The following is a 14,434-nucleotide window of genomic DNA, read 5'->3' as shown; positions in this document are numbered from 1 at the left end:
AACATCCCAGACATTCACATTATAAAATAAATGTTATACCATAAATATTAGATGTTATTATGTGCATTTTAATGCTGAAACAAAACAGCCAGACAAAACAAAACATACACACACAAATGTGTCTTAGGGAAACAACTACAGGGGACTCCACAAATGGATGATTTTTCACACGTGTACAATTGTATTGAGCAGAAATAGCACTATTATCATATAACCAGGCTTACGTATGTGTCAGGAGCCATTAATACTCTTTGGTCCACAGCTGACCCCTAAAGTCATATAAAAAAGGCCTCTAATGTAGCTCGAAATAAAAGACTACCTTCATAACAGTGAATACAAACTGGGAAGTCATCTGTCTCCAGGAAAGCACAAGCACACCAACAATGTATGGAGACCAAAACTGGGCCACATCATTGCATTGCAAGAATACTTTGAAAGCATTCATCGATAGAGGATGAGGAGCAGCTTTGAAAAATAAATTATTTGCATCTCTGGTATACAGGCATCGTGTTCAAGTCTTCTTTGAGTTGTTTCACAAAAATACATTCTCTCAATCGTAGTTTTACATTGACTTAAGGCAACACCATACCACACATAGAGGCGTAAAGCAAGGAGACACTGTATCTCTGAGGAGACAGCACTCTGACTGTAAGCTGGAAAAGACCAAACTGAACATTGGTTTGTAATGTCAAACACAACCTTACGAGTTGTCAATAAAAAATAAACAAAATAAAACAACCTTTCTTTCTTTTACAAAACCAAATAAAGTATTTGTCTATGGCTTTACTTCAATGAACGGCTTAAGGCCCCAAAGGTCGACACTCAGAAAGGCAATGGCCTTCAGTCAAGTGGTGTACCATGTCGGAGAAAAGTCTAAAATGCATGTGCACAAACAGTAACACATAATTGTCACATGAAACATCCTCTCCATAAAATATAGACCGAACAACGTTTTATTCATCTCAGCAAAACATGTCATGGCATGAAGAGAGAAGAGCAGATACAAACACTGTGGCAACACTTTAATTTGAAGCAGATGTCTAAAGGCCATGTTCCATAAGAACAAAAAGAGTGAGAACTTGGCAATTATTGTCCTTATCATATAAAATGTCGGTAGGAAGGCCACCAATGGTTACAGTATAATAGTTGTCCTATTAACCATTATGCTTCTGTTGAAGTGCTAAAAGAAAGCACGATGTCTGAGATATGTATTACAAACAGGACATGCATTCGATTGACATGACGTGCACATGTTCTGCTGTACGGATTTGTTTTTGGATTGACCTTAAGCGCTATCATTTCACGAAAACGTGTGAATGCATGTTTCTTTCTCGCCCTTGACATCATCAACACGCTTCAAAGATTGCACAGTCCTGCACAAAGGCACAAACGTACAATGGTCAAAGAGTTCTCTACTTGCTTCAAAGTTCAAGTACTTCTGCAGACACAGGTTCGTTCTTCCCTTGTGTCCAGAAGCCAGCGGAAGGTGTCCAGATTGGTGTAAAAACAGTGTCCCTTTATAAGAAAAAATCTTAAAAACAGCATGTTTTTCAAGAAGGCACTTGAAACGTTTTCCTGTTTCCGTGTCTCAAAAAAAAAAAAAGCGAAATCCTTTGAAATGTCTTTGTTTTCTTCCTGGTTTCCTCCCCCCCCCCCAATGGGACAGTCATGCTTTCCTACGGCGTAGGGATCTGTCTCAATCACTGCCTCCGCCTCTCCTCCGTCCTCTCTCGCCGTCCTCGGTGACGATGGCGATGCAGGGCCGTTCCCTCCGAGCGCCTTATCAGATTGTTGAGGGTGTACAGGGTGTTGACCTGCTGCTTCCTGGTGAACACCTTCTGGTAGCTGGAGGCTGGGGGGAAAGACAAGACAAAGCGGTGATTAAAACTAATCGTTTAGGAGTTCAGCTTCATGTGATGGCTGAACTTAACTAAATCAAGCAAAGGTACTGTTGGTGGACCGCCACCAACATAATCCAAATATTGCCCAGCGAAGGCCCAAATTGGTGCTTTTGGCAAACTTACGACTAATGCAGGCGATCTTGGGGACGTCCCATCGGCCATCTCCCCGGCAACGAATGGTCGGCACGTGCCTCTGGATGAAGCCGAGACGACACTGGTACCTCACCAGCGCGTTGATCTCGTAGCGCTCCCGCTTCCTGCCGAAGGTGCGGGCGTTCTCCACCAGGGGGGGCTGGCTGCAGGCCACTGGGGGACGAGAGACGAGGAGGTGAGTCGCAATCACAGTCGTTTTCCAAACACCATTTTCCTTTCTTTCCGTTCCTCCCTGCCTCTTATGCGGATAGCCCGAGCGGCGAGGCGGGGCGGGGGGGGTTACCTGTGCCTTTCTTGCAGGTGAAGGTGAGGTGGTAGTTGCAGGGGACGTCGTTCCACTGGCCGTCCTCGTGCCAGATCATCACCACGCAGTCCTCGCCCGAGGAGAAGAAACTGTCGGGTTGGTTGGGTCTCCAGTTCTCGTATTGCTGAGAGGGAAAGACACAGAAGACTCCATGTAAAAAAAATACAAATAAAAAGACAATTATCACCATTGCTATTTCCATCTGTATCGCCGTTTCTGTCATCAGATGCACAATGGCCCCTGAAAGGAACCATTCTTCGCGGTGTATAGTTAGCACAGCTGATAAGATCGACCCTCCCAGACTCTGGCCACCTTGAGGGCAAAGGTCATCTTCACACTACGTGTATTATTACCGCTCCTGTGTGACTGGCTTGCCTGAGCAGCTGTGAGAGGAGAAAGGTAAAAACAGCCAGAGGTCCTCGGAGATGGAAGACGTGCCAACGGTCTCAGGTGAAGACGATTCTCAGACTGCCCACAGGAGGGAGCCATTTCCCTGTGTCCGACCACAACTCAATTCCCGTAGCAGAGCAAACACAAACGGGGAAAAATACTTCACGACCACTGAAGTTGGCCCTTCTTTCTCTTTCACTTCTTTTAGCTACCGCTTAGTAACACCTTAGCATCATCAGTCAGGGTTCACAGCCAGCCACAGCCAAGGGCCTGTGTGGTGCTATGTGATGACATCATGTAGACAACATGACATCACGCGTGTCACTCTAATTGAACATGGCTAATCTCTGAACACACACACACACTGTGTAGACACAGCTGCCGCACCAGGGTGGAATGCGGCGCAGCATTGATCGCGCCTACAGTCTTTCGGCGAGGCTCCGGGTTCAAACGTTATCTTCAAAGCCGTGACCCCCCCGCTCCCCCCCCCCCCCCCCTTCCTGCCCTCGGGCTCTGGTAGCCTGTTATTATGGTCAGCAAACATCACTGTGGCTTCCTGCTTGGTTGAGTGAGAGGTTACTAACGAGTTACACCGCAACCCCCCCCCCCCCCGCCCCCTCCGGCCCCCACTGCCGCCCAGTGAGACCATGCGCACACACACAGTCCTACAAACTTGCACACACACACACACACATCCAGACACATGCACCCACAGTCCTATAAACATACACACACTCCTTCAAGCATGCACACACACCCAGACACACACACACTCCCACAAACACACAGACTCCTACCAACGCACACACACACACACACATACACACAGTCAAAAGCGAAAGGTTTGAAAACTTTTTTTGCTCACGTAATATAAAGCCATGAGTTCAAAATGAGAGAATATATTGGTATTCGAGTCAACCCAGTTATATCTTCAGCAGTTGACCACCCAGACAGACCCCCCCCTCCCCGCCCCCCCCCCTCTTCTTGCCTGTCTGTGGCCCAGCACAGGTGCTGTCCATCTGTGTGACAGGCTGGTGGTGGGCCGACCCCACAGTGCCGGGCTGCCTGCTGGGCTACTTGAGGAAAGAGGGAGATGGTGGTGGTGGTGGGGGGGGGGGAGGGTTTACCTGTCTCCACCTGTCAGAGCCCTGCCACAAAGCGTCACCCACGCCTTCACTCCCATCTGATAAGGTACAGGTGGGGGGGAGGGGGTCTCTCTCCTAACCCCCCAGGCCCTCTTTGTCTTCCATCCCCCCACCCCCCCCCCCACCCCTTCCTCCCTCTTAACGTTTGAAGTGAAGACTGAGCGGCGTGGCTGGACGTAGCAATTAGCCACTTTCCTGTCTAGATATGGTGTGGTTGTGGGGGGTGGGGGTGGGGGGGGTCATCAGTCAGCTTCCACTCCGCACAAACAAACAGAGCAAGACGCCGCCACTTCTGTGATGAGATGGACACATACTCTCGGGACACCTGTGTTTACTCAGACGTACGCACGCACGCACAGCACACACACACTCACTCACACAGAAACAGTAGCTCAGGGCAGCTCGACTCACCCTAACTCAGGCGACCGGGTTTGATTCTGGCTCGGGCCATTTATGCATGTCTTCCCTGCTGTCTCTGCCTCGACATTTGCTGTCTATCTTTCCACTAACTATCTTCTCTATCTTTCCACTAACTATCTTCTCTATCTTTCCACTAAAGGCCCCCCAAAAAATATCTTTAAAAAGAAACAGCAGCTCGCACGACATGACTGTGCTAATGCCAGTGATAGGGTTGCTCTAGATGATGCTGTCTGTGGCTAATTTCAAAGAGATCTGTGTTATCGGAACCACCACTGACTGCACATACAGGCTAGGCGCTTCATAGCAGATTCCAGCAGGGTGAAGAGGGCAGAGTACGTCATGAGAAAGTGACAGCAAAATGTCCAGCATCCCAGATGACTGTGTTTGGGTTGTCAGCGCCATTCCAAATATTTAGATTGATCCATTCCATGTTTGTGTGGGAATGAGCTTACCATAGAGCTTCCATCAGTCCAGCGAAAGTCATTCTCGTACATCTTGTCATTCAGGCCAATCCACTGGTAGTCCTGTCCAAGACCTGCCCCACATCACAGAATGAAACACAAATGGTCGATGAGTGAATGGTTCAACTTGCTTATTAGGATCTCCACCAATCCCCTACTTTCGGAGAGAGGGACATTTTTCAATGCCAGCCTCACTCTTCCTGTTTCTGCCTGCCTGCTTTCAACTTTCTCTCTCTCTTTCCCTCTCCGCCCCAAAAGCCGGCCGTCTATTCCATTAACAGGGCAAACCAGCCGGAAAATACACTTCAGCTCGACTCCTGAGATCGGATGAAACCCACCCTTAGCTATAGCGCCGTGGCACATTGGATGTATTATCTTTCTTAAAGAACGAGGCGCGTTATAAGTTGAGTATGTGTCGAGTCAACCTAGATGGGATCGGTGCGTGGAGGAACACACTCACGGTTGACAAACTGCTGCTCCTCGTGGGTGGTGATGCTGGTGAGGTGAGCCCCCTGAAGCCGACACTCTCTCTCTGCCATGTCCCAGTTCCTCCTCTGAGGTACATACTTGTAGCAGTGGCCCTGGAACTTGTGCCAGCCATAGTCACACATTTCCGTGTCTGCGGAGAGAGAGACCAGGGTTTGAGACCGTATGCTTGGACTGGAATCAGGACACTACCCCAAACATATTCAAACAGAAAGACAGTTTGTACAGTAAACTGTAGTCACCATACAGTAAATATAGGTAACAATGTAGTTTGTTGGATTCTAATTTAGCAATCTGGATTATTTACAATTCCTTTTCTCAATTTTTCTATTGGCCCACACAGTAAACATCTCATCCCTCCCACCAATCAGTCTTGTTAGAGGTGATTATATGTTGCCCTAATCTCTCCAACACCAGTAAGAACTTAACTATCTGTGTTGTTATCTACAATTCCTTCTTATCCTCCACCTTCCACCAGTTAGGTACAGGAGAGAATTAGGGGGCACAGAGGGGGGTATGTGTGTGTCTTAATAAGGTTATCTTGAGCCCCGGGGGGGATGTTGCTGTCACTGAATGGCCTCTGTAATCAGGAGGTCCAGAACAAAGAGATGGGTGCCCACAGGTCACCACCTAAGCCCCCTATCCCCGACACCCCTAAGGGGCAGGGGGTGGAAGGAGGAGGGTGGCAAGGGGTTGAGGTGGAGGGGGAGTCACACGTAACAGGAGGGAGGTGTAACACACTATGCACTTTGTCTACTGTACAATTACTCCTTTTCTGTGCTCTTTATGCTCGTATTGAGAGTGGAAAACCTCTGTAAATGTTCACCCATGTGTTTTGGTTCAGGTAAATATAGGTCAAATCATGAGGCCTTGCACATTTTCTGGAGCAAGGCTTTCCTACCGTAAGTGATCTATCATTGTGGTTTCGCATACTTTGGTCACAATGTAAAGCATTACACAAGCAAAATCAAAAGCAAAATCAAAAAAATTGCAGTTGTCACTTACTGAGCCTACTTTTTTTTTAACTTGTAGCATTCATTTATTCAGTAAAATCAGTGTGTGTATGTGGCCAAGGCTTTTGCCTTGTGACAGATCTATGTCATGACACGACATGCCCCACCCTCCAGCTGTGAAGCCCACTAAGACCAAACAGAAGGCGGACATCTTGGCCTGCTCTCTGCTTGTCCTCCCTTAAGCTGCTAATTTCTCTTATGGCAGGACAGCCTGAGAAAACAGCTGTGACTCAGCATCAAGGGTTACTGGCTCTGACTCACTCGTGACTGACGACAGCAACATTCAGGTTGCGCTTATCGTTGGGGAGGAAGCACTGAAGGCAGAGGACGGTGACCCGGCTGGACCAAGCGGTGACGGAGAATGGGCGGTGCAGTGTCACAGGGGGAACGAGAGACTGCCTACGAAAACGTCAAAGTGCTTCCATCCGTCACTGTTGATAAATATCCCATGGTAACGTTTCTCTTGACGAAAACAATAAGTGACTATTGGGAGAGTTCTCCAGAAGAACAAGGGTTTTGTCGGAAGTTGTGACTCATCGCACCTCCGTCATGAGCGTGCACCCCATGTCTGCTCCATGGAAGCGGTTTGTGTTTGTCAGACACCTGAAGCTGGGACTGGACTGTCTGAGTCTAGTGGAGTCTGGTGCCCGAGGCTCTCGAGGTTATCTGCAAATATCTTTATCAAGACTCCCCCTGCTGACAGCGTGACTACCTCGCGGCAACACTGAAGTCTGTCAGTGGCAGGCATCCTGATGCAATAAAGACGATGTTTGTGACTCACGCGCCATCTGCGTGTGAGGTTAGGAGACTGCGAGATGGGATGCAACGAGGTATTTGTCTACTGTGTATCGGATGTCTGAGTGACTCAGACCAGCTTTATTTTCCAAAGAACAACATTATCTTAACATCCTGTCAAACATCAAACACTTAACCAGATCGACTCCGCCTTCCACGAATCAAACTCTCCTTTCCACCCCTGCCTCTCTTTTTCTTTTCTTTCTTTCACTCTCTCTCTTCTATGTTGCTAAGGACATGGCCGGTGTTTACTTCACATCAGAGTGGACGGATATCTAAGGATGCACGATGAGCAAGCAGTTCAGTTGGGAAGCTTACCCTCTTCACAGTACAGCCCAGAGTAGCTCGGCAGACACACACAAGTGAAGGAACTCAGACCGTCCAGGCAGGTTCCTCCATTGCGACAGGGGTTGGAGTGGCACTCGTCGATGTCTGAGCAGAGGCGAAAAACAGAGGAGAGGGTGAAAAGTCTGGAAAGGCGTCCGCGAGCAACGCCTGGGCGACGAGGCTACGGAGAGGGTGGGATGTCAGTTACCTGTTTCACATAGGTCTCCGCTGTAGCCTGGGGCACAGCTGCAGGAGGAGACGCTTCCACTGCGACGGCACGAGCCGCCGTTCAGACAGACGTTCTGGGAGCATGTGTGGATACCTGAGGTTTCAACCAGAAAGAGACGGAGGAAACCACACACATATTTCATTGGCTGGTTATGTTAAGTTACACCAAAGTGTGCATTTCGGTCCTGTAATATTTGAATATATATAAATATACTGTATACTACACGAAACATGACACACTTAGCATCTTTTTTTGATTGTGTTTAAGAAAATACACACCTGCAATCTCAACTGTCTCGCCGATGATAGTGTGTCCCAAATCCAGTCCTATTTCAGCTGAGGTTGTTGCTTCCGCTCCTACGATAGGAGGCTCGCCCTCGAGAAGTGTGTTGCCATAGTCCACGGTCTCCACCTCATCAGAGAAAGGTGAGGGAGTGGTGTGGACCAAAGTTTCAGACTCAGCCAGGCTCTGTGTCTCAGCTGGTGATGAAGTAGTAGGCTCTGGCTCCTCCCACATCGGTGCTCCCTTGGCTGGAGTGACAACTTCCTCAATTTGGCCAGCCGCTTCCTGTCTCTCTGAGGAGCTTTCAGGGCTGGCAGGTTCCACCCGTGTGTCTGGGGACTGAAGGTCCGTTGGGGTGGTGGCGATCTGAATCCCGGCTGATGATGGGGTCGTTTCTTGCCTGCTGTCACTCTTTGGTGTCTCATGTGAGAGGCTCTCAGAGCTGGAGGTCACCGTGTCAATACCCAGGGTCGTGGTCGCAGGTGACAGCACCGTGGTAGCCTGCTCTGATTTGTCACTGTCTGGCCCCACCCCTGTCACCCTTTCTTCTGCGTGGCTGCTTTCGGTGACGCTCTCTGAAGTCCAAGAGGATGTTTCAACGGCTGATGTCGAGATGGTAGGCAGGATAGAGACGGCTCCGTCGCGTGCGGTTTGAGCAGCAACAGAGGGTGAGGTCACGTCCTCTGTGCTACTCGGGGAGCTGCTCTCTGACGTGGCAGATTGAGTCACAGCAGAAACCTCCTCCGTGGGCGTTTCAGGCGAGGATGCCGGCTTCGATTCTACAAGTGCCGGGGTTGAGATGGAGTCATAATCCACATTTTCATCCGTTTCAGGCGCGGAGGATGGCGGGCTTTGAGAAGCCGCTTCCACCGGAGACGCGACTGCATCAGTTTCTCCCTCTTCTTCGTCTTTGTTTGAGAGACTTTCAACACCGCTGACAGCTGCTTCAACAGTGGGTTCTCGCCCTGAACCCTCAACCTGTCCCTCTTCCTGTGAAGTGGATGACGCAGCACCAGTCTTTGGAGTAACATAGGAAACGGTAGGCGATCCTGAGCTTTGATCTGTCGTGTGGCCTGCCTCGCTGTTCTCCCCGTCAGGAACCATTGGCCTGGTTGTGACCATGGCAGATTCTTCAGAGAGGCCAGAGTGGGGGCGGTGGGTGAGGGCCACCTCAGACATGGCCTGCTGGAAAGAGTCTTTTGGTGTTATCGGGTCTGGTTTGGGGGCGAGGGTTGTGGCAAATTGGATCAGGACATCAGGGTCTGATTGTACCACTGTGGTCGAGAGGGAAGATGAGATGGAAGGCTGGGAGGGGCTGACTCCTTCGTCCTTTGTGGTCACGTTTAGAGAAAGAGTCACAGTTGGCCTTGAAGTGACCATTGATGGGGTTGAGTCTCCAGAACTCTCCTCTTCCAAACTGGTTGAGGTTTCCTCTACATGGTCGACACTTGGTTCAGTACTTTCTGAATCTGTTTCTGGTGTCGAAGTGGTGAAATCACTTACTGAGTCTGAATGTGAGGATTGGTGTGACTGAGTGCTTTGTGAACTGCTGGACAAGAGACTAGATTTTGTTGCAGATGTATCGGTTGGGGAAATCTCGCTTGTCGGTTTGACTGAGAGGTCTTCCTCAGTTGAGGAAGGGGCTGAGCCAGCCTCAGTGTCATCTATTGATGTCCCAGACCCGCTCTCTCCTGGACTCTCCACCGTTTTTTGTTCAGGTGATATGGTTGTGGTGGTACTGCTGAATGATGACAAACCTGCAGAGCGGACAGGCTCTGGGGTGACCGTGTCTGAGGTCTGTTCTCCTGAACCCTCTTCCTCTGTAGGTGTGAGGACTGAGCTGGATTCAGTCACAGATGGTCTCTCTGAGCTGGATGACTCCTCTGCGCTCTCTGTCTTTGATGTTTCCTGCAGAATGATGGTGGTTTTCTCAGTGCTGAAAAGAGAAGAAACCGCGCTGGCGGAAATCTTGTCACTCCCAGGAATCATTGACGTAGTAGCGGTAGTCTCCATGGTAATGTCTGCACTGGGACTGACTGTAGGTTTCTCAGTGCTATAGAGAGAGGAGGCTGCTGACGTCACTGTCTTACTGAACACATCAGAGGTGTGGTCACCAGAGCTCTCCTCGGTCACGTCAAATGTTGTTTTTTTAGTGCTGTACACGTCTGTTTTTGACAACATGGATGTGGTTGTCCTATCTGAAGGAGAAACAGTGTATGTTGGTTTTATAGTAGCTGGAGCTATGCTTGGTGTTTCTGTGCTGGACAGTGAAGATGCTGGTGTCATCGAGGAAGTCTGGGTCAACATGTCGGGGGTCGGGTCTCCTGAACCCTCCTCATCTGTTGGTGTTAACACTGAACTTGTGTCTGTGGAAGGAGCAGATGTGATGACTGTAGATTGCTCCTTAGTTGCTGAGGTTGTCTCCATAAGCTCAGGTGTTGCTTCAACCTTGGATAGATCTGGACTCTCATAGTCCACCTCTTCATCAGTAAACCTTTCTTCTGGCATAGCTGTGGTGGCCATCTCAATTACCTCTGTAGACATGAAGGGTGAACTAGTTACTCCAGATAAAGACAAGGAGCCTTCAGAAGGTTCAGGAGTGACGGCTGACGTGGAGTCCTCTGCAGTTACATTTATCTCTGAAGATGAAGATGCTGTAGTAATTAACAGTAAGCTTGTGTCTGTTGAAGGAGCAGATGTGATGATTGTAGATTGCTCCTTAGGTGTAGAGGTTGTCTCGATAAGGTTAGGGGTATCTTCAAGCTTCAGGGCATCCACCTCCTCAGTTGGTTTGACAGTAGCTGTAGCTACGCTTGGTGTTTCTGTGCTGAACAGAGAAGATGCTGGTGTAACAGAGGAAGTCTGGATTATTATATCAGGGGTCAGGTCTCCTGAACCCTCCTCATCTGTAGATGTCAGAGTAGAGGTGGTTCCTGTCACGTCAGTTTCAGGAGTAACTGAGGGTTTGTCAGTGGCTTCACTCTGTACTGTTTCATGGGTCATAGTTGTAGGTTTCTTAGTGCTGTACAGAGAGGAGGCTGCAGTAATGGCTGTTGCTGTCAAATCTGCTGTTTCTGTTACATGTGATGCTGTTGTCACTACTGGTTTCTCTGTGCTGTAGAGAGAAGACACTGTGGTTTCAGAGGTCTCTTTAGTGAACATGTCTGAGGTCTGTTCTCCTGAATCCTCTTCCTTTGTAGATGTGAGGACTGAGCTAGAGTCAATCACAGATGGTCTCTCTGAGCTGGATGACTCCTCTGTGCTGTCTGACTTTGATGTTTCATGCACTATCATGGTGGTTTTCTCAGTGCTGAAAAGAGAAGAAACCGTTGCTGGTGTCACAGAGAAAGTCTGGGTAATCATATCAGAGGTCTGGTCTCCTGAACTCTCCTCAGCTATGTCATGGGTTCTTGTTGAAGGTTTCTCAGTGCTGTACATAGAAGTTGCAGCAGTAACAGCTGTTTTTGACAAATCTGCTGTTTCTCTGACATGTGATGCTGTAGTCACTTCTGGTTTCTCAGTGCTGTACAGAGAGGAGGCTGCAGTAAAGGCTGTTGTTGTCATGTCTACTGTTCTACTTTCATGTGATACTGTGGTCACTACTGGTTTCTCTGTGCTGTAGAGAGAAGACACTGTGGATTCAGAGGTCTCTTTAGTAAACATATCAGGGGTCAGGTCTCCTGAACCCTCGTCATCTGTAGATTTTAGAGTAGAGCTGGTTCCTGTCACATCAGTTCCAGGAGTAACTGAGGGTTCGTCTGTGGCTTCACTCTCTGCTGTTTCCTGGTTCATAGTTGTAGGTTTCTCAGTGCTGAACAGAGAAAAGACTGCAGTGACAGCTGTTTTTGATGAGTCTGCTGTTTCTGTTACATGTGATTCTTTTGTCGTTATTGGTTTCTCTGTGCTGTAGAGAGAAGATACAGTGGATGTGGAGGTATCTTTAGTAAACATTTCAGAAACCTGGTCTTCTGAACCCTCATATGTTGGTATTAACACGGAACTTGTGTCTGTGGAAGGTGCAGATGTGATAATTATAGATTCATCCTTAGCTGTTGAGGTTGTCTCTATAAGGTCAGGGGTAGCTTCAACCTTCAGGGGATCCACCTCCTCAATTGGTTTGACAGTAACTGTAGCAACACTTGGTGTTTCTGTGCTGAACAGAGAAGATGCTGGTGTAACAGAGGAAGTCTGGATAATCATATCAGGGGTCAGGTCTCCTGAACCCTCCTCATCTGTAGATGTCAGAGTAGAGCTGGTTCCGGACACATCAGTTTCAGGAGTCACTGAGGGTTTGTCTGTGGCTTCACTCTCTGCTGTTTTCAGGGTCATCGTTGTAGGTTTCTCAGTGATGTACAGAGAGGAGGCTGCAGTGACAGCTGTCTTAGATGAGCCTGCTGTTTCTGTTTCATGTGAGGCTGTTGTCATCACTGGTTTCTCTGTGCTGTACAGAGAGGAGGCCACAACCTGCTCCCCTGAAGAGGATAGTACACTATCAGCCTCTGGGGTGACTGAGGAGGGATGTAGTGACTCTGAGCTTTGGCTTGACTCCTCCACAGAAAGCATGGGGCTAATCGTGATCGTGGCTGTTTCCTCTGAGGAGAGTTTGGTCGGAGGGTGTTCGGTGACGGCGACCTCCGATCGAGCCTGTTCGAAGGATTCCCCAACGGTTGTCATGTCATGTATGGGATCAAACGTAGTAACAAATTGGACTGTGAAATCGGATTGCGACGGCGCCATGGTGGTTGAGGGGAGAGAGGAAAGAGGCTGGGAGGAGTCGTTCTCACTTGCTCCTGTACCATACAAAGAGGAAAAGGGAGTTGTCATCTTTTCACTCTCCGATGAAGACATATCAGGCGACAAGGTTGAGGTGGCACTGCTGAGCGATGGCAACCCTGCAGAGCTGATGGGCTCTGGGGTGACCGTGTCTGAGGTCTGTTCTCCTGAACCCTCCTCTTCTGCAGGTGTCAGGACCGAGCTGGAGTCGGTCACAGGCGTTCCCTCTGAGCTGGACAATTCCTCCGCGCTGTCCGTCTTCGACGGGACTGTTTCCGGTGTCATTGGCGTCCCTTCCTCGCTGCTGAACGGAGGAGTCCCTGTTGTGGTTGGAGCGAAAGACTCAGGTGTTCCCGCCCCAGAGCTCTCCTCGTCTGTGACGCCTGAAATATGAGCGATCGTCGGTTCCTCAGTGCTGTACAACGAGGAAGCTGGAGAAGTCGCGGTCTTTGTTCTACCAGTAGCAGATGACTGAGTGGATGACACGGCATCACCACTGATTGTGCCGTGCTGAGAGGACACGGCTGCTGTAACAGGCTGTTTGGTGAAGACTTCAGGGGTGTGGTTGCCTGAAGTCACTTCGTCTGTGCTGCGTGATATGGCAGCAATGGTAGGTGTCTCAGTGCTGTGCAGAGAGGAAGCTGTAGTGACAGCTGTCTTTGACGAGTCTGATGTTTCTGTTCCATGTGATGCTGTTGTCACTACTGGTTTCTCTGTGCTGTAAAGAGAAGAGACAGTGGATTCCAAAGTCTCTTTAGTGAACATATCAGGGGTCAATTCACCTGAACCCTCCTCATCCGTCGATATTAACACTGAACTTGTGTCAGTGGAAGGAGCAGATGTGATAGATTCATCCTTAGTTGTTGAGGTTGTCTCTATAAATTCAGGGGTGGCTTCAACCCTCAGGGGATCTGGACTGTCATAATCCTCAGTTGGTTTGACAGTAGCTGTAGCAACGCTTGGTGTTTCTGTGCTAAACAGAGAAGATGCTGGTGTAACAGAGGAAGTCTGGATTATCATATCAGGGGTCAGGTCTCCTGAACCCTCCTCATCTGTAGATGTTAGAGTAGAGCTGGTTCCTGTCACATCTGTTCCAGGAGTAACTGAGGGTTTGTCTGTGGCTTCACTTTCTGCTGTTTCCTGGATCATAGTTGTAGGTTTCTCAGTGCTGAACAGAGAGGAGGCTGCAGTAATGGCTGTTGTTGTCATATCTGCTGTTCCAGTTTCATGTGAGACTGTTGTCACTACTGGTTTCTCTGTGCTATACAAGGAAGAAGAGGTGGTAGTGGCAGTATCTTTAGTGAACATTTCTGAGGTCTGTTCTCCTGAAACATCTTCCTCTGTAGGTGTGAGGACTGAGCTGGAGTCGGTCACAGGCGTTCCCTCTGAGCCGGACAATTCCTCTGCGCTCTCTGTCTTTAATGTTTCCTGCAGCATGATGGTGGTTTTCTCAGTGCTGAAAAGAGAAGAAACCGTGCTGGCGGAAATCTTGTCACTCCCCAAAATCATTGACGTAGTAGCAGTAGTCTCCATGGTAATGTCTGCACTGGGACTGACTGTAGGTTTCTCAGTGCTATAGAGAGAGGAGGCTGCTGACGTCACTGTCTTACTGAACATATCAGAGGTGCGGTCACCAGAGCTCTCCTTTGAAATATATACGATGGAAGCAACTGACGGTTGTTCAGTGCTGAAGAGTGACGATGCTTCTACTGTTACTGAAGTGTGTATGGTTGTGCTATGGGAAGGAGAAACTGT

General features: G+C 48.9%; 1 protein-coding gene across 1 annotated transcript in view; it reads right to left on the bottom strand.

The window, feature by feature from the left end:
* Nucleotides 1-14,434, bottom strand: part of LOC146232793 (uncharacterized) — a 43,097-nt gene continuing 28,663 nt past the window's right edge. The window contains exons 17-24 of the mRNA XM_084690013.1: nucleotides 7,903-14,135; nucleotides 7,604-7,717; nucleotides 7,387-7,500; nucleotides 5,235-5,393; nucleotides 4,766-4,848; nucleotides 2,338-2,482; nucleotides 2,025-2,207; nucleotides 1-1,852 (exon numbers count right to left, since the gene is read on the bottom strand). Coding sequence (XP_084546139.1) covers nucleotides 1,701-1,852; nucleotides 2,025-2,207; nucleotides 2,338-2,482; nucleotides 4,766-4,848; nucleotides 5,235-5,393; nucleotides 7,387-7,500; nucleotides 7,604-7,717; nucleotides 7,903-14,135 — 7,183 coding nt within the window. The 3' untranslated portion in view covers nucleotides 1-1,700. The remainder of the gene's footprint in view (nucleotides 1,853-2,024; nucleotides 2,208-2,337; nucleotides 2,483-4,765; nucleotides 4,849-5,234; nucleotides 5,394-7,386; nucleotides 7,501-7,603; nucleotides 7,718-7,902; nucleotides 14,136-14,434) is intronic.

This window comes from Hypomesus nipponensis, chromosome 24, assembly GCF_054491055.1.
Source record: "Hypomesus nipponensis isolate SF chromosome 24, ASM5449105v1, whole genome shotgun sequence".
Classification (NCBI taxonomy): Eukaryota; Metazoa; Chordata; class Actinopteri; order Osmeriformes; family Osmeridae; genus Hypomesus; species Hypomesus nipponensis.
This window is presented reverse-complemented; position numbering and strand designations above follow the sequence as displayed.